Source organism: Uloborus diversus, chromosome 1, assembly GCF_026930045.1.
Source record: "Uloborus diversus isolate 005 chromosome 1, Udiv.v.3.1, whole genome shotgun sequence".
In the NCBI taxonomy this organism is placed as follows: domain Eukaryota; kingdom Metazoa; phylum Arthropoda; class Arachnida; order Araneae; family Uloboridae; genus Uloborus; species Uloborus diversus.
The window spans coordinates 93873161-93887649 of record NC_072731.1 but is presented as its reverse complement, the minus strand read 5'-3'; the positions used below and the strand labels follow the sequence as shown (position 1 = coordinate 93887649).

At 31.7% G+C, this 14489-nt stretch overlaps 1 protein-coding gene across 1 annotated transcript in view; it reads left to right on the top strand.

The window, feature by feature from the left end:
• Nucleotides 1–9568: 9568 nt before the first annotated feature.
• The window catches only part of LOC129224557 (kelch domain-containing protein 2-like), a 37453-nt gene continuing 32532 nt past the window's right edge, over nucleotides 9569–14489 (top strand). The window contains exons 1-3 of the mRNA XM_054859396.1: nucleotides 9569–9760; nucleotides 9849–9925; nucleotides 13229–13456. Coding sequence (XP_054715371.1) covers nucleotides 9662–9760; nucleotides 9849–9925; nucleotides 13229–13456 — 404 coding nt within the window. The 5' untranslated portion in view covers nucleotides 9569–9661. The remainder of the gene's footprint in view (nucleotides 9761–9848; nucleotides 9926–13228; nucleotides 13457–14489) is intronic.

Below are 14489 nucleotides of genomic sequence, written 5' to 3'. Positions count from 1 at the left end.
AGATCTTCGATTCAATTGTTTTGATTTTGACCAAATAGCAAATGCGTAGATCAATGATGGTAAATTGCTATCAGGGAAACTGTTGTATTGCGATACCTCTGCCTCCATTCAGTATTCATACCTAAAAACTTTCGGACAAATTTTTTAATATAATTCATAGTTTAGCGCAACCTGAAATTCGCAGTACTGAGAAAGAAATTACTGAAAGATTCGTTTGGCTAGGTATAAACAAGGATGTTAAACAATGGACTAAAAATTGTATCGACTATCTGAAAATTATAAAGTAATTAAACATACAAAATATTCAGAAAATTCACAATTTCAAGCGCCAGGCGAAAGATTTAGCGTTGTGCACATTGACTTAATTGAACCTTATTTTAATTCCATTAGATACACCATTTCTTAAAAAAAGTATTGATCGGTGGGTTCACCTCTTGGATAGTACTGGTGCTGTTATCAAGTATCACTACAGAAATTACAGCAAGAGCTTTTTACGAACACTGGATTTTCCTATTTGGTGTACTTTCTTGTGTTGCTTCGGGCAAAGGACGTCAGTTGACTACAGAACTATATTCAAAAATTTGACCTCGCTGTTAAGTGGTGTAAAATAAAAACGTACAACTCCTTACAAAACTCAAAGTAATGGCAAAATTGAACGTCTATATCAGCGGTTCCCAACCTTTTTCTCTTTGCGAACCCCTTGGAACAGGCAAAAAAGTTCGCGAACCCCCTGATGTTGAAATTAGTAACATGTAAGAAACAATAAAAACACAGCATGTTTGCTTTCCATTTTTTGCAGCATTTGATTGCAATAAACAAAAATATAATTGTAATATATCATTAAGTGCAAACATTAATAAAAAGTTAAAACTACATCTACAAGAAAAATTATAAACAAGAAGTTTTATAAACCAACTATTTTTTTTAAGCATACTTTAAATTGGGGAAAAAATTCTGAATGCGATATTTGTGGCTGTTTGACGGAACAAAGAAACTGAAAGTTTGGTTCAATGTCTGACAGTTTGAGTCTGATTGAATCAGGCTCTGCATTCAATCTGCTTCGGTATTTATCTTTGAGATAAGTATAGGAGGAAAATCCTTTCTCGCACAGATATGTTGTACAAAATGGTAATAAAATTCGAATTGCTTTTTTGGACAAAACGGTATAGTCATTTCTTACACTGAGCCAGAAGTCAATTAACGAGAGCTCTTTAAAGGTAGTTTTCAATGAATTATCACAGGATAACTCGATGAGCATTTCCTTTTCAGGTAATGTCAGGGTGGGTCATGGTGTCTCTAAGTATGGATTTCCTTCAAAAGGATTGCGTATCCAGTTGTTTGAGAGAGGGACGTTACGCCTATTAGGAAAATACTCGTCAAAAGTTAGTTCAAGATGTTGCAGATGTTCACATACATTTCTTTTAACGCTTTCATCAAGTTTCATTGAGTTTTCTGATAAAAAACTACTAAGAGAAGTGAAACAAGAAAACTCACCCATTTCCAGGCATTGGATCCAGAAATTCAATTTTTTTACCATAGCTTCAATTTTATCATATACAACGAAAATATTAACAACTGCACCTTGCAAGGATAGATTTAATTCATTTAATTTTGTAAAGATGTCAGCTAAATATGCAAGCCTTTGCATCCAAAGAGGATCGAATATGCAAGTGGACAAGTGAAATGGATGATCAACAAAAAATGCTTGGACTTCTGACTTCAATTCAAATAAGCGTGTCAAAATTTTGCCACGGGAAAGCCATCTAACTTCTGTGTGAAGAAGTAAAGTAACATGAAGGCTTCTCAATTCCTCACAAAGCGCGTGAAATAGACGGCAGTTTGTGGCACGTGATTTTATGAAATTTACAATTTTTACCGCATCATTCAAAGTAGCGGATAATTCTGCGGGAATACGCTTTCATGCTAATGCTTGTCTATGAATGCAGCAATGAGTCCATTCAATTTTCTCGTTGATTTTCTTTACTCGCACCACAAAGCCAACAAATTTTCCTGTCATTGATTTTGCACCATCCGTGCACACACCCACACACAAAGACCAATCTATTCCATTTTCTTCAAAGTAACTGTTGACCAGTTCGAAAATTGCTTCTTCAGTTGTGTTGGTTTTCAAAGGTTTTGAAAATAGTACATCTTCTTTAATTGTATCGTTAAAAATATACCTAACATAGACAAGTAATATTGCAGCGTTTGCTACATCAGTCGACTCATCAAGCTGGATCGCAAAATTATTCTCTTTTATTCTATTCACAAGTTCTTTCTCCACATTACTTTGCCAAATCAGTAATTCTGCGTGATACTGTGTTGTTTGATAGCGGAACCAGGTCAATTTTTTTTGCTGACTTTTCTCCCAGCATACACTTAGCAATATCTTTAGCACACGGTCCAATTAAATTTTCTGCAATTGTATGTGGCTGTCCAGATCTTGCAATTCTATAACTGACTCGATATGAAGCTTCAAGGGCCATTTTACTATCTTCGTTGGATTCTAACAGGAACGTAGAGACGCTACACTTTTTATTATATTCCAATTTTCTTTTAAAATATTCGATAGGTTTGTTCTTGTGTGTCGGATGCTTTGTTTCGAGGTGTTTTCTCAGAAGTGACGGTTTCAAACTACTGTTCGCTAGAACTTCGTTGCAGAGAAGACAAAGCGGTCTAAGTTCAGACTCTTCTCCAGTAAAATAAAAGCCCATTTGTAAATAGTCACTGTCACATTTTCGCTTTTTTCCTTTTTTCTCCCCTAGTTCACTTTTCTGTTTAGTCGGGGGAGGCGGCAGTTCATTACAGCTATCTATTTCAATATCCTGTGTTGATTCGAAAGTTACTGCTGATGTTGAGGGTTGATCGATTGACTGCTTGTCCATTTGTCGCTCAAGCAAACTACCAGTTTTCAACCATCGATCCATAACAGCAGAAAGTTATTAAATCATAAAAATTACCAACACGATTATAACTTCACAAACAGAGTAGCAAGTTCACGTAGCAAAACCAATTGCAAACAAAATCACTTGTTTTCAAGCATCTCTAAAGTACATGGGCGGATTTATGGGGGGTCAGAGGGGGGCAATGCCCCCCCAGTTTTGGAAGGACTTTATGTAGTAACACACATCTTCCAAAAATTTTTTAAAAAAATCATTATTTTTTCGTTTTTGAATAGTTCAGAAGAGCATGGGTGGATTTATAGGGGGGGAGGGTACAATGCCCCCCAGTTTTGGGAGGAGTTTATATAGTAACAACTTATCTTCCAAAATCTTAACAAAAAAAATCATGATTTTTTTCTTTTTTGAATAGGAAATTCAAGTTTATTTTTTCTTTTAAACTTAAAATAACCGTTTCTTACAAAGTTTGAACAATACTGTACAAGTGTATAATCTACTACTCAATTTCAGAGACTAGAAAGTGCAAATTATTGATAGGTTCTAAAATCCCTGAAAACAATTGGCGTTGATAGCCTACAAGGGCTCTTGAACCAAAAACCCAATCTAACCAACGAAACCTTGAAAATAATTAGACAAGTCTTTGAAACTCCTAAGCAAAGTGTGCTTCAATTTTATTTCTTATCAAGTGTATAAATTAAGAATTGTTCAAATGGGTAGTATGTTACTCTCTTGATACCTATTCTCTAAATCTGCGCACCATTTCTTTAAAGTATTAACTTGCATCACAAAGCACTTTTAAAGCGTAAAACTTAAAAAAAAAATATTTGCCTATTATTTCCAATTAACCCTTATAAGACTTCAAAATGCAGAATTTTATATCCATTTTAGATAATTTCCTCCGGGGGTGTAACCCTCGGACCCCCTAAAACTGGAGATATTCTATATCCCACTTAAAAGGGAGCACTGCGTTACTCTCTTAATACCAGCCCCCTCTCTTTTAAGGTCAATTTAAAAAGGACAGCATGCTTACACACTAATGAAAACGACACGTAAAAAAGTAAAGAATGGCTTTACGCATCACAGAAAACAGACATAAACATGGGGGGGGGGCAATTAAAAATGTTGCTCCAAAAAAAAAGTCCTGCCCCCCCCCCCCCCCAGGAACTCAGTCCTAAATCCGCCTATGCTAAAGAATCTCTAAATACGTCTGTTAACAACTATTTCCCCAGAACTATGAGCATGCTGATGTTATATATTTTTAAAAACGAACAGATGGGTAAAATCCAGTAATAAATTTTAAGTTTGGAGCCTTTTGCTGTCATGTCTGCTATTCGATGACTGAATTCGACGGAAATTCCCGAGTTATATTTCAACCAGATTAGAAATAATACCCCTATGATGCATTGTTTGAGAATTCTTTATTTTTTTCGACATATGTATATTATGTATATTGTTTGATTGACTCCACGCGATGGCGCCTTTTTAAGGTCATCGTGATCCCCGCCACAGCTTAATACAACGTTTCTGCATGGCGCCTCGCAATAAAGAAGGAAGGATATCTCTTTTTGTTGTCTATCGAAAAAAAAATGAGAAAATTTCTTTTTAACCAAGATTATAAAACCGCTGAAAGATTTTTTTTTTTTTTTTTTTTTTTTTTTTTTTTTGAGCTTAATACAAGAGTCTAGCGCGTTTTCAAATTAAAAAAAAAAAATTCGTAACTATGTGTGCAAATTGAATATTTTATAATTTTTTACCAAACTAGGAAAAATCCGCCATTGCACCGAAATTTTCGCGAACCCCCTTTCTGCACCTCGCGAACCCCTGGGGGTTCGCGAACCACCGGTTGGGAACCTCTGGTCTATATCGTACTTTAAAAGAAGCTATTTGTTGTCATATCTCTCTTCGTTGGCGGAAACATTACTAACAGTTCTTATGGGTTTGGGACTGTAAATATGCGATAGCTGAAATGGTCAAACTATTAAACTACCTAACGAATTCCTTGAAGAATTAAATTTGCCAATATCTAATAATGACTTTGCAAGCAATCAAAATGCAGAACCTCTTTTCCTTAAATTAAAAAAATAATAATAATGAAACAAAATCTTTAAAAAAATCTTTTTTTAATTTCAGAAGTTTAAAATTGTTAACGTGCGGCAATAACTTGTTGAAAACACTACTTTCAGTTCATCGTATGAGTTCAGTTTTATTTTAAAACGTTTTTTCGACGCTACTTGTCATGCGTAAATAAGCGTTTTGCTGTAACTGTGCCGCAACTTTAAACATCCACTTTCGGTTTCCGATATTTTTTTTTTCTTCTCATAAGCATATAATACAAAGCCAATTGAACAAAAGTAAAAAAGTATTTTCAATAAAAATGTGATTGCTTCATTGTACCGATCGGCACATAAACGCGGACTATACGCCGCTGCTAATCATCTCCAACTTTTATTTTAGCATAATGAAGTATATTTTTACTTAGATTGATCAAAAAATAAAAGAATCAGAATCCACCGGACCAACCTACCCCACCTATTTTAAAAACATTTTTTTTTCACTTAAATCTCAATAATTATAACAATATTCTATGTGTTTGTATGTTATATATTCATTTCATTTCATGTTACACAGTTTCGAAATGATAATATTAAAAACTTGGGGCAAAAAAAGCAAGATATATTTTTTAATCATTTAACAAAAATTATACTAAATTAATTTTACAAAAAGATTTATTGCATATCGGGACATTTTTACAATTTATATTTTCAAACATACTTCAAAATTTTTGCAGACCACTGTTTTCTAAGAGTAACATATGTAATATTGGGAGGTAAGGCACGTTGGTCCACTTTTTTAATTTTCTTTTTTTATCAAAACATTTAATGAGCAGTTCTATTTTCTGCAATAAGTTTCACTAAACATTTCTCAACACCACAGATTTTTTTGAAAATGTTGAATTGATTAACTTTTCTTTACATTGAATTGTTAACGGAATCTTGTAAAGTGGATCATCATGCCCCACGGGTGGGGTACGTTGGTCCACCTGGAGGAGCACGTTGGACCGCTTAACGCAAACAACATCCGTTATAATTTTAGTGATTAATGCTACCAAACTTTGTAACAACTTTATTCTCTAGTGTGTCTAGAGAGAAAAATATAAAGTTTAGAGATCAATATGGCATATTAAATTGATAAATCGTCTTTAATTGAAAACAGCAATAAGCATTCACCATTAATGCACAATTATTTTTCAAAAATCAAAAGAAAAATCAATTATTGAATATTCATGAGAAAATTAATGCAGATTAAAGTTTTCAGAAGATGTGTTAAATGACATCTGGGACTATAAAAGAGCTACTTCCTGAGCTTTGAAAGTAGCACTTTTGTTAGACCTGGGCTTTGGAAGGATAAGTCAGATGTTACTTTTATGCATAGTTACATAAATATTTGCTAAGAGGAGAAAGCTCTTTTTTTTTTCTTCATTGCATTCCATGAAACAATTCCAAAAAGAAAAAAATCCTGTTATACTAATACCGTATATTTCAAACAAAAAGTCCGATAAAATTAAAATCTTTAAGTTAATATATATTTAGATTCTAAAACTAAATAAAGAAAATGAAATTAGATAATATAAAGGAAAATCTTAACTTTCTCTTCTTTCAATCATTTGTTTTATTTCGTTTCTATGTAGAAGTCTTGTTTGGCAAAAATTTGTTTTATCCAAGAACTTTATTATAGCATATGTATTACTTATGTTATTCTTAGAAAACAATTACAGCTAAACCTGTGTATAACAATACTATCTACGACAATAAACCTGTCTAAAGCGATATTTTCCTTGGTCCGAGCAAAATGTCAGCATGTAATCAAACTGTCTATAACCATTACCTGTCTATAACAGTATTTTTTTGGTCCCAACAGTATAGTTATAGACAGGTTTTACTGTATCTGCAAAAATTTAGAAGTTATTTCAAAATATAAATCGTAAAAAAGTGTAGATATGCAATAAATCTTTTGATAAAATTAATTTAGGATAATTTTTGCTAAATAATTATAAAATATATCTTTGTTTTTTTTTTTTTTTTTTTGCCCAAGTTTTTATTATTATCATTTCAAAACATGTGTAACATAAAATGAAAGAAATGTATAACATACAAACACTTAGAATATTGTTATAATTATTGAGATTTAAGAGAGGAAAAAAGTTTCAAAACAGGTGGTTGGTCTGGTCCAACCTGACCCACAAAGAGTGCACCAAACTACCCCACGATCTTGGTCTGAAAAAGTGATGTCATAATTTTTTTTCTTTTGACAAAAAATAAAAAAGAAATTGCCAATAATTGTGAACTAAAAAATCTTACTTTAAGAAAGGAGTTCCAATTTTTTTCTGCAATCTTGATGAAAACCATTAAAAAAATTAAGTTGCAGTTTTCTGAAAATTGCTCAGGACTACTGAAACAACACTTTCTGAAATAAAATTTGCTAAAAAAACAATATAACTATACCATGATTTCATTATAGGATTTGTAGGACCATAGGTGCTATTTGTTGGTCATAAAATAAAATAAAAAATATTAATAGTATTAAAATAATCGAGACCGGTCCAACGTGCCCCATCTCCTCCTACATGCTATAATAAGTTCTCCGATAAAACAAGTTTTTGGCAAACAAGACTTCCTGCATAGAAACAAAATAAAACAAATAATTGATTGAAAGAAGAGAAAGTTAAGATTTTCCTTTATATTCTCTAATTTCATTTTCTTTATTTAATTTTAGACTCTAAATATATATTAACTTTTCTTTGAACAACAGGAGTACAACAGGATTCTTTTACTTTTATAATTGTTTCATGCAATGCAATGAAGAAAAAAAGAGCTTTTCCCCCTAGCAAATATTTATGTAACTGTACATAAAAGTAACATCTGACTTATCCTTCCTCCAAAACCCAGTCTAATAAAAGTGCTACTTCCAAAGCTCAGGAAGTAGCACTTTTATCATCCCAGATATTATTTAACAAATCTTTTATTAACTTTAATCTGCATTAATTTTCTCAAGAATATTCAACCCCACAGCCCACACGTGGGGCATGTTGGTCTACTTTACAAGGTTCAGTTAAAAAACCAATATAAAAAAAGTTAATCAATTCAACATTTTCAAAAAAAATTGGTTTTGAGAAAAATTTAGTGAAACTTATTATAGAAAATCAAACTCCTCATTAAATTTTTTTATAAGATAAAAAATGAAAAGTAAAAAAGCAGACCAACGTGCCCCACCTCCCCTATTTGTAATCCTCACTAATCTCCTTAAAAATTCTGAAAACAATGTTGCTAGTACCTATCAATTAAGTAAGCCAAAAAAAAAAAAAAAAAACATCAAGCACTCCAGTGGGAATCAAAACCACGACCTCCAGCATTCAAAGCAGAAGTTCTATCTCAGAGCAATGGAGGCTCCAATTTCATGATAACTGCAAATAATCATCACAAAAAATATGGAGAATAAGCTATGATTTTAAAATAAATGGACTATCTGATAACAAGAGTAAGCAAGGTGAAAAAATGTGCCTAAGCTTTTGAATTTAAATGGAACCAACCAAAAAAAAAAATTAATCCAATTATTTATGACATTAGAAATTTTAAATTATTTCCGCTTTTCCTTATGTTCTCCCCCCCCCCCTAATTCAAATCCCAATTGTAGCTCTTCTAACATACTAAAATTGCATGCACTTTTTTTTTTTTTTTTTGAAAACGAAGCAAAATATTACAGGAAAAATGACAAATAACTGAACAGAATGAGCAAATAGAATGCTTCTGACAATTTACTACATTCTGTTGCAATATTCCAGTCTTCCATTTTTACTCACGCAATAAAGCGTTTCAAGACCTTTTAAAATAAAGGAGTTCATATCATATTTAAAAACTCGTGTAATATTATTCAGTCAAAAGTTCTCAAAATATATTAATGTAGGCATAATACTTTAACCCTTCAACAGAATTAAAGAAAAAGTTATAATATATTGAATTTAATTTATACGTTCTACCAAATGTAAACGAATAAAATTTTCTTTATATAGTACGTTCATCTTTTTTTCATTTCGCTAATTCAACAATTATCACTTGAAAAAAAATTTAAAAAGCATTTAATTGTTTTTACATATTGTTTTTGTAATCAGCAATGCAAATACATTTTAAAACACAACTTTAAATATAGACACAGAAAACAAACGTACATTAACAACAGCAAAGGAGTTCAAGAAATGCACTTCATACTTTTAATCAAACAAACTTAAGCAATGATTTAATACTTACGCTAATGACGAAAGAAATTTCTTTGTGCAATTGCAAAACCACAATAGAAAACAAAAAACTATTAATTTTATAAACAAACAGACGAGATCATGGACGAGATGAATGACATGGATGTGTTGAGTTGCTCAAATCTAACCCTAACATTAAACTTGCATATATTTGTTAAGTTCAAAAATCATGTCTCTTCAAATTTGATCCGTTTTTTTTATTATTATTTGAATTTTACCATTAGAATTCTACCTTTCTGGAGTTTTATTAGTGTAGTGATGTATCAAATAAATGTCCCTGAATTTTGATAGAATGCCAGATTACAACAACGTAAACAAGCAAACGAGAGTTATTGCGCTTGATAGCAACGCGCTAATACACAAGATGAAAAGTTCTATATTTAGTAAACAATCCAATGAATTACAAAACAAAGACGTTTAGTTTGCGCAGTAAATTTTGTACATATCTGTAATGGCTGGAGATATGTTAAGTAAAATTGCTCCCCCAGGGAGAACTGGTCATGTCTCTGTTGCCTATGAAAAATGTATGTTCGTGTGGGGAGGTTTTAGGGTAAGGTGTTAAAATTCATTGTCGTTTGTTTAGCCAAAAACGACACACTGTGATGTTAAAGAGTTCTAAAATATTTTTTCGTATTTAGGAAAATCCAGGTGCTGCAGCAAATACATATTTTTGTGGGTCTGAATTATGGATCTACAGTTTTATTACCGAACGATGGTATGTTCTCTGAAAATTAGTTTTCCCCTATGCAATAATTAGTTTATTAAAAGCTTATAACTTTTTATAAATTAAAAAAAGGGTTCATTGTGCGTTTTTGGAATTGTTGCTAACTTCCAATTTCCATCTCAAAATATAATTTAGAACATTCATTGTTTTGTTTCTGTCCTTAGTGTATTTATTGTAGCATACATGAAAAAAGCTACTAGCATTATAAAATGTTTTTCTCATTTCCAGTTATATGTAGAAAAGAAGATATAAGAAAAGTACTTAATATTTAGTCTATCTTTCCTTGTTAACTTTTTAAAAGTTGCGATGTCTTATAAAAATTAGCATCATTAAAATATTTATTTTCTTTTTAAGCTCATTGTAAGAGACTAAATGTGGCTGCAGATTTATTTTTCTCTTTCATTAAAAATAATCTTTAGAAAATAAATCTTAATCACTTTTTTAATACCCTGTGGCTGAATTTAATTCTGCTTTCGGAGACAAATTTTCTGGAGTATATTTCTTTCTGTAACACTATATAAAATTCCTAAAAAATTAATTTATGTGCGCTGTCTCACAGAAACACAAGCTGTTTGTGTTTATTAAAAGTTAGCATTTATTCCATCTCTTCATTATTTTTTAAAACTTGTTTCTTGATTTTTTCCCTGCCCAACTAAAAATGCTGTTGCAGTGAGCACTGGGTAATATAATCAGCCACTTTCATGAATCAAATCTTCAAAAACAGAACAAAATCCAAGTTGAATGTTTAAAAACTGCTGGGTATTTGAATCAAACATGCCTCTTAAATGAATCAAGGGTATATGACTAACCATTCCCAACAAACATGTGGTGTGTCATGTAGTCTCTTTTTCCTTGCCTTCTTTTAGTAAAATTAGTTTTTTTTTGCTTTGTAAACAGTTAAAAGAAAGGTATGCAGGGACAGGGCTGCAGAGAGCCATGGCGGGCCCCTTGTTAGTTATGTCACCGGGCCCCCCCCCCCCTCCTCTTCCCTAAAAAAATTCAAAACTGCTTACTGAAAATCAATTAACTCTGTTTTAAGTGCAACAGCAGTAAATTTTACTTTAACTTGATGCTTTTGCCCATTCTGAGTATCCCCCCCCCCCTTTTCTTTCTTTTTTCACCATCAAAAATTCTAATGATACCCAGTGGATGAGGAAAGGATGAGTTATGGACAGATTTTCCCGTTTCTCCTGAAAATGTGCAAAAGTTCTTCATTTTTAGATCTAAAACCTTGTTTAATTCAAATAAACGTGAAACGCTGGCAGACCTCGTGGTGGCTGTTCATAACTTTCCACCACAGCCTTGTAAATACCAACTGGCTCATAAAATTCACTCTGATAGATAACAGTAGATGGTTGCACCATATTCATTGGTCGCAGCAGCATCAGTTTTACCCGCTTAAAATTTGTATTATTTAAATCTAAACTTACGACTGTCTGTTACTGGTGCTGTTACCCTGTTTTTACATACAATAAAAGTAGACTAACCGTAACGTGAGAAACATTTCTACATTATTTTTTATTTTCTATGTTGTTTTTCAAATTCAGCTACAAAGACTCGAGCATTGGTTGATGTTATTTTGCATACTTTTATAAAACAACTACATACACAATATAATTATTTTTGATTTTTAAAATTAAGTTTTTTTTTTTTTTTTTTTTTGAACTTGTAATGTGTGACAGTTTCAGCTTTCATTTGTCACATTTGTTTCAAATTTATTAAAATCAATAACAAGTTATAAAAAACTGAAGATAATTGTGCACGTAATTGTTTTATAAAAGTATGTAAAATAAGATAATATTTACTAATACTTGATTTTTTTAATTTTTTTTTTATGCAGTGTTAATTAAAAAAAACTTTAAAAAGAAAAAAATGTCACACACAGACGTTATGGTTGAATTGCCTAATAATGGTGTAATAGCAACGTTTTTTTTTTTTTCTTTTTAATTTTTAAACAATATATAGATTTTTTTTTTTTTTTTTTTTTCGTTTTGTAGAAAATTATGAATTTTGGAGCTCGAGCGGGATATCTAAATAAATATTTTTTTAATTTAATAAAAAAAATTTCAGTTTCTGTGGGTCTCTAGAAACAGCTTTCTATAAGCTTAAAATTTTGGATTTCTTTTTTTTTTTTTTTTTCTTTTCAACAGATGTGCCCTGGTGTATTTTTCCCCATGAAAATTTTGAAAAATAAAATTGTAAGAGTTCTTTGGAAAAAAAAGAAAGCAAAAAAAATATTTTTCATGTCAATCCAGGCAGCCTTAAAAATTCATAAAAAATTTAAGTTACTGGCATATTTTTGTTTTTCCCAAAAAATAAATCTTGAAACACTTTACCAAAGACAGCAAATTAGAAGCAATTTTTCACAACTGCTTTATCTTCAGAATGATGCACAATAATTTATTGTGTGGTTTTTTCTTTTGAAAGATAGTTATTGTTTCATTGAAACAATATGCAGCTGTAGGAAAATATGAGATGACATTTTTTTGTTGCAGCCTTTTGAAGAAGAAATTTAATATATATAAGTATTTTTTAATTTTTGATCAGCATTATTGATTATTACATGCCTTGAAAAGGACAACTTCCCCTTTTAAGTTCAACAGATTTCAGAAAAATTAGAAAAATTGAGAGATGTTTTTCGCAACTATTTATGCAAACGTCGACTTAAAAATTCAAAAGTTTATTTAGTAACAAGTGACCAGAAGACATGCATATTTCAGTTATAGCCACATTTTTATTTTTAGTCGGCACATTATCCATATATTCTTATTTTTAGAAAAAATAAGAAGGCAATCTGGTAGCACTATGCTAAAAGGTTGCATGCAGAGAAAAGTATGTGCATTAAGGTTTTGTCCAGTAAGTTGTTTCAAAAGTGCGTTCTTGTTTTCATAAAAAATAAAATTCTTGGATGATGCAGCAAATGAAAATGTAGCTATGTAACTTGTCGTCTAACCAGTGGCCACTTGCTACTAAATAAAATTTTGATTAATTAATTAATTATAGATTTTTAGCCTTTGTTTATTATTTTATGTTCTAGCATTCTTTTTTGCTGATTTGTAGTAAATGTTACAATTTGATCTAATACTAGTCTACCTTACAGACAACTTTTGCGTTTTTTTAATCTTTTTCGCAAACTAGAATAAAATTCTGCCGCCGGGCCTAAGAGTTACTGATGCTTTACTATATTTTGTGTTAAGTATATTTGTTTAAAATTTGAATTTTTTATCTTGTTTAAAGTGGTGAATTCTTATGTTTTACAACTAATAAAATCATGCCAATTATTTCTCTTTTAAGGTATTTAAAAGATATCTCAACAGCTTATCCTCCAGGAATGTCTGGGTCTACTGCTGTAATAATCAAAGACCATTTATATGTGTTTGGAGGCTATGGCTACAGTGGTCAAGGATGTGTAAATTCTCTACACAGGCTCAATCTTGAAAATTTTTCCTGGGAGAGTTTAAAGCCCACAGGCAATCCACCTTCACCAGTTGACAAAATGGTTGGTTGGGCCTACAAAAATCAGTGAGTGTTAATTTGAATTGTGTAATATTGGGTGGCTAGTTTCCTGTGGAAGACTCGGGATTATATAGACAATTTGAGATTCATTGCAAAACTTAGGGAAAGTATTTTTAACGGCATTTGCTCCAAAAATTGTGTAGACCTATTAAATCTTCCCTTTCTCCTAGGAGACTTCCCTTTTGCCCCTTTCTCCCCATTTTATGTTTGAGTATCAATATTTCTCCTTTTTGTTAGATTTTGATTTCATTGTCTTTGTTTTTTATAGTTCTTCAAGATTTTCATCTGTAAAAATAAAATCATTCTTTTAATCTAAAAGTCTAAATGTGGTTTCTCGAAGTCTAAATAGATGTCCTGTCGAATTGTCAAACCTTCCAAATCCTGATGGTGCCACTGATCTGTAGTTTATCACATTCTCTTAAAAAATATACCTACTCAATTTTATCGCTTTAGGCGTAACTGGGCTGCAATCTTTTAGCATCTGTTTCGAATTCGTCCTTTTTCTGAAATTTTCCAGTGTTTCCTGATATTTATGCTATGGGAAAGCCTATCGAGCTAAAATGCAAGTATATTTTTTACATTCCATTGTTTTACGTCTCTCCTTTGTCAAGCCTGGAATGTACTGCTGTAGAATATGATTCTTTGATGTTTTTTTAATATTAACCAGGGGTCTGGCCAAAGGATATTTGGGTCCGTTAACGGACCCTTCACAAAAATCCGATCAACCAAAACGGACCTTTCACAAAATCACGATCGAACAAAACGGACCTTTCACAAAATCCCGATCAAACAAAACGGACCCTTCACAAAATTCTGATAAACAAGATCGGATGTTTCACAAATTGTTTATTGAAAGAACAAATCTGAAAGCAAAATAACGCATATTTCTGTGTATAAGCATATTTCTGTGTATAAACCGCATATTTCTGTGTATAAATTGAAGTCAAATTAGAGGGATCAGCTTATACAAAATCGGCTTATTTTGGAGAAAAAAAAATCGGCACTCTTGCGATGCTCCTGCAAGGGATAAATGATTGCT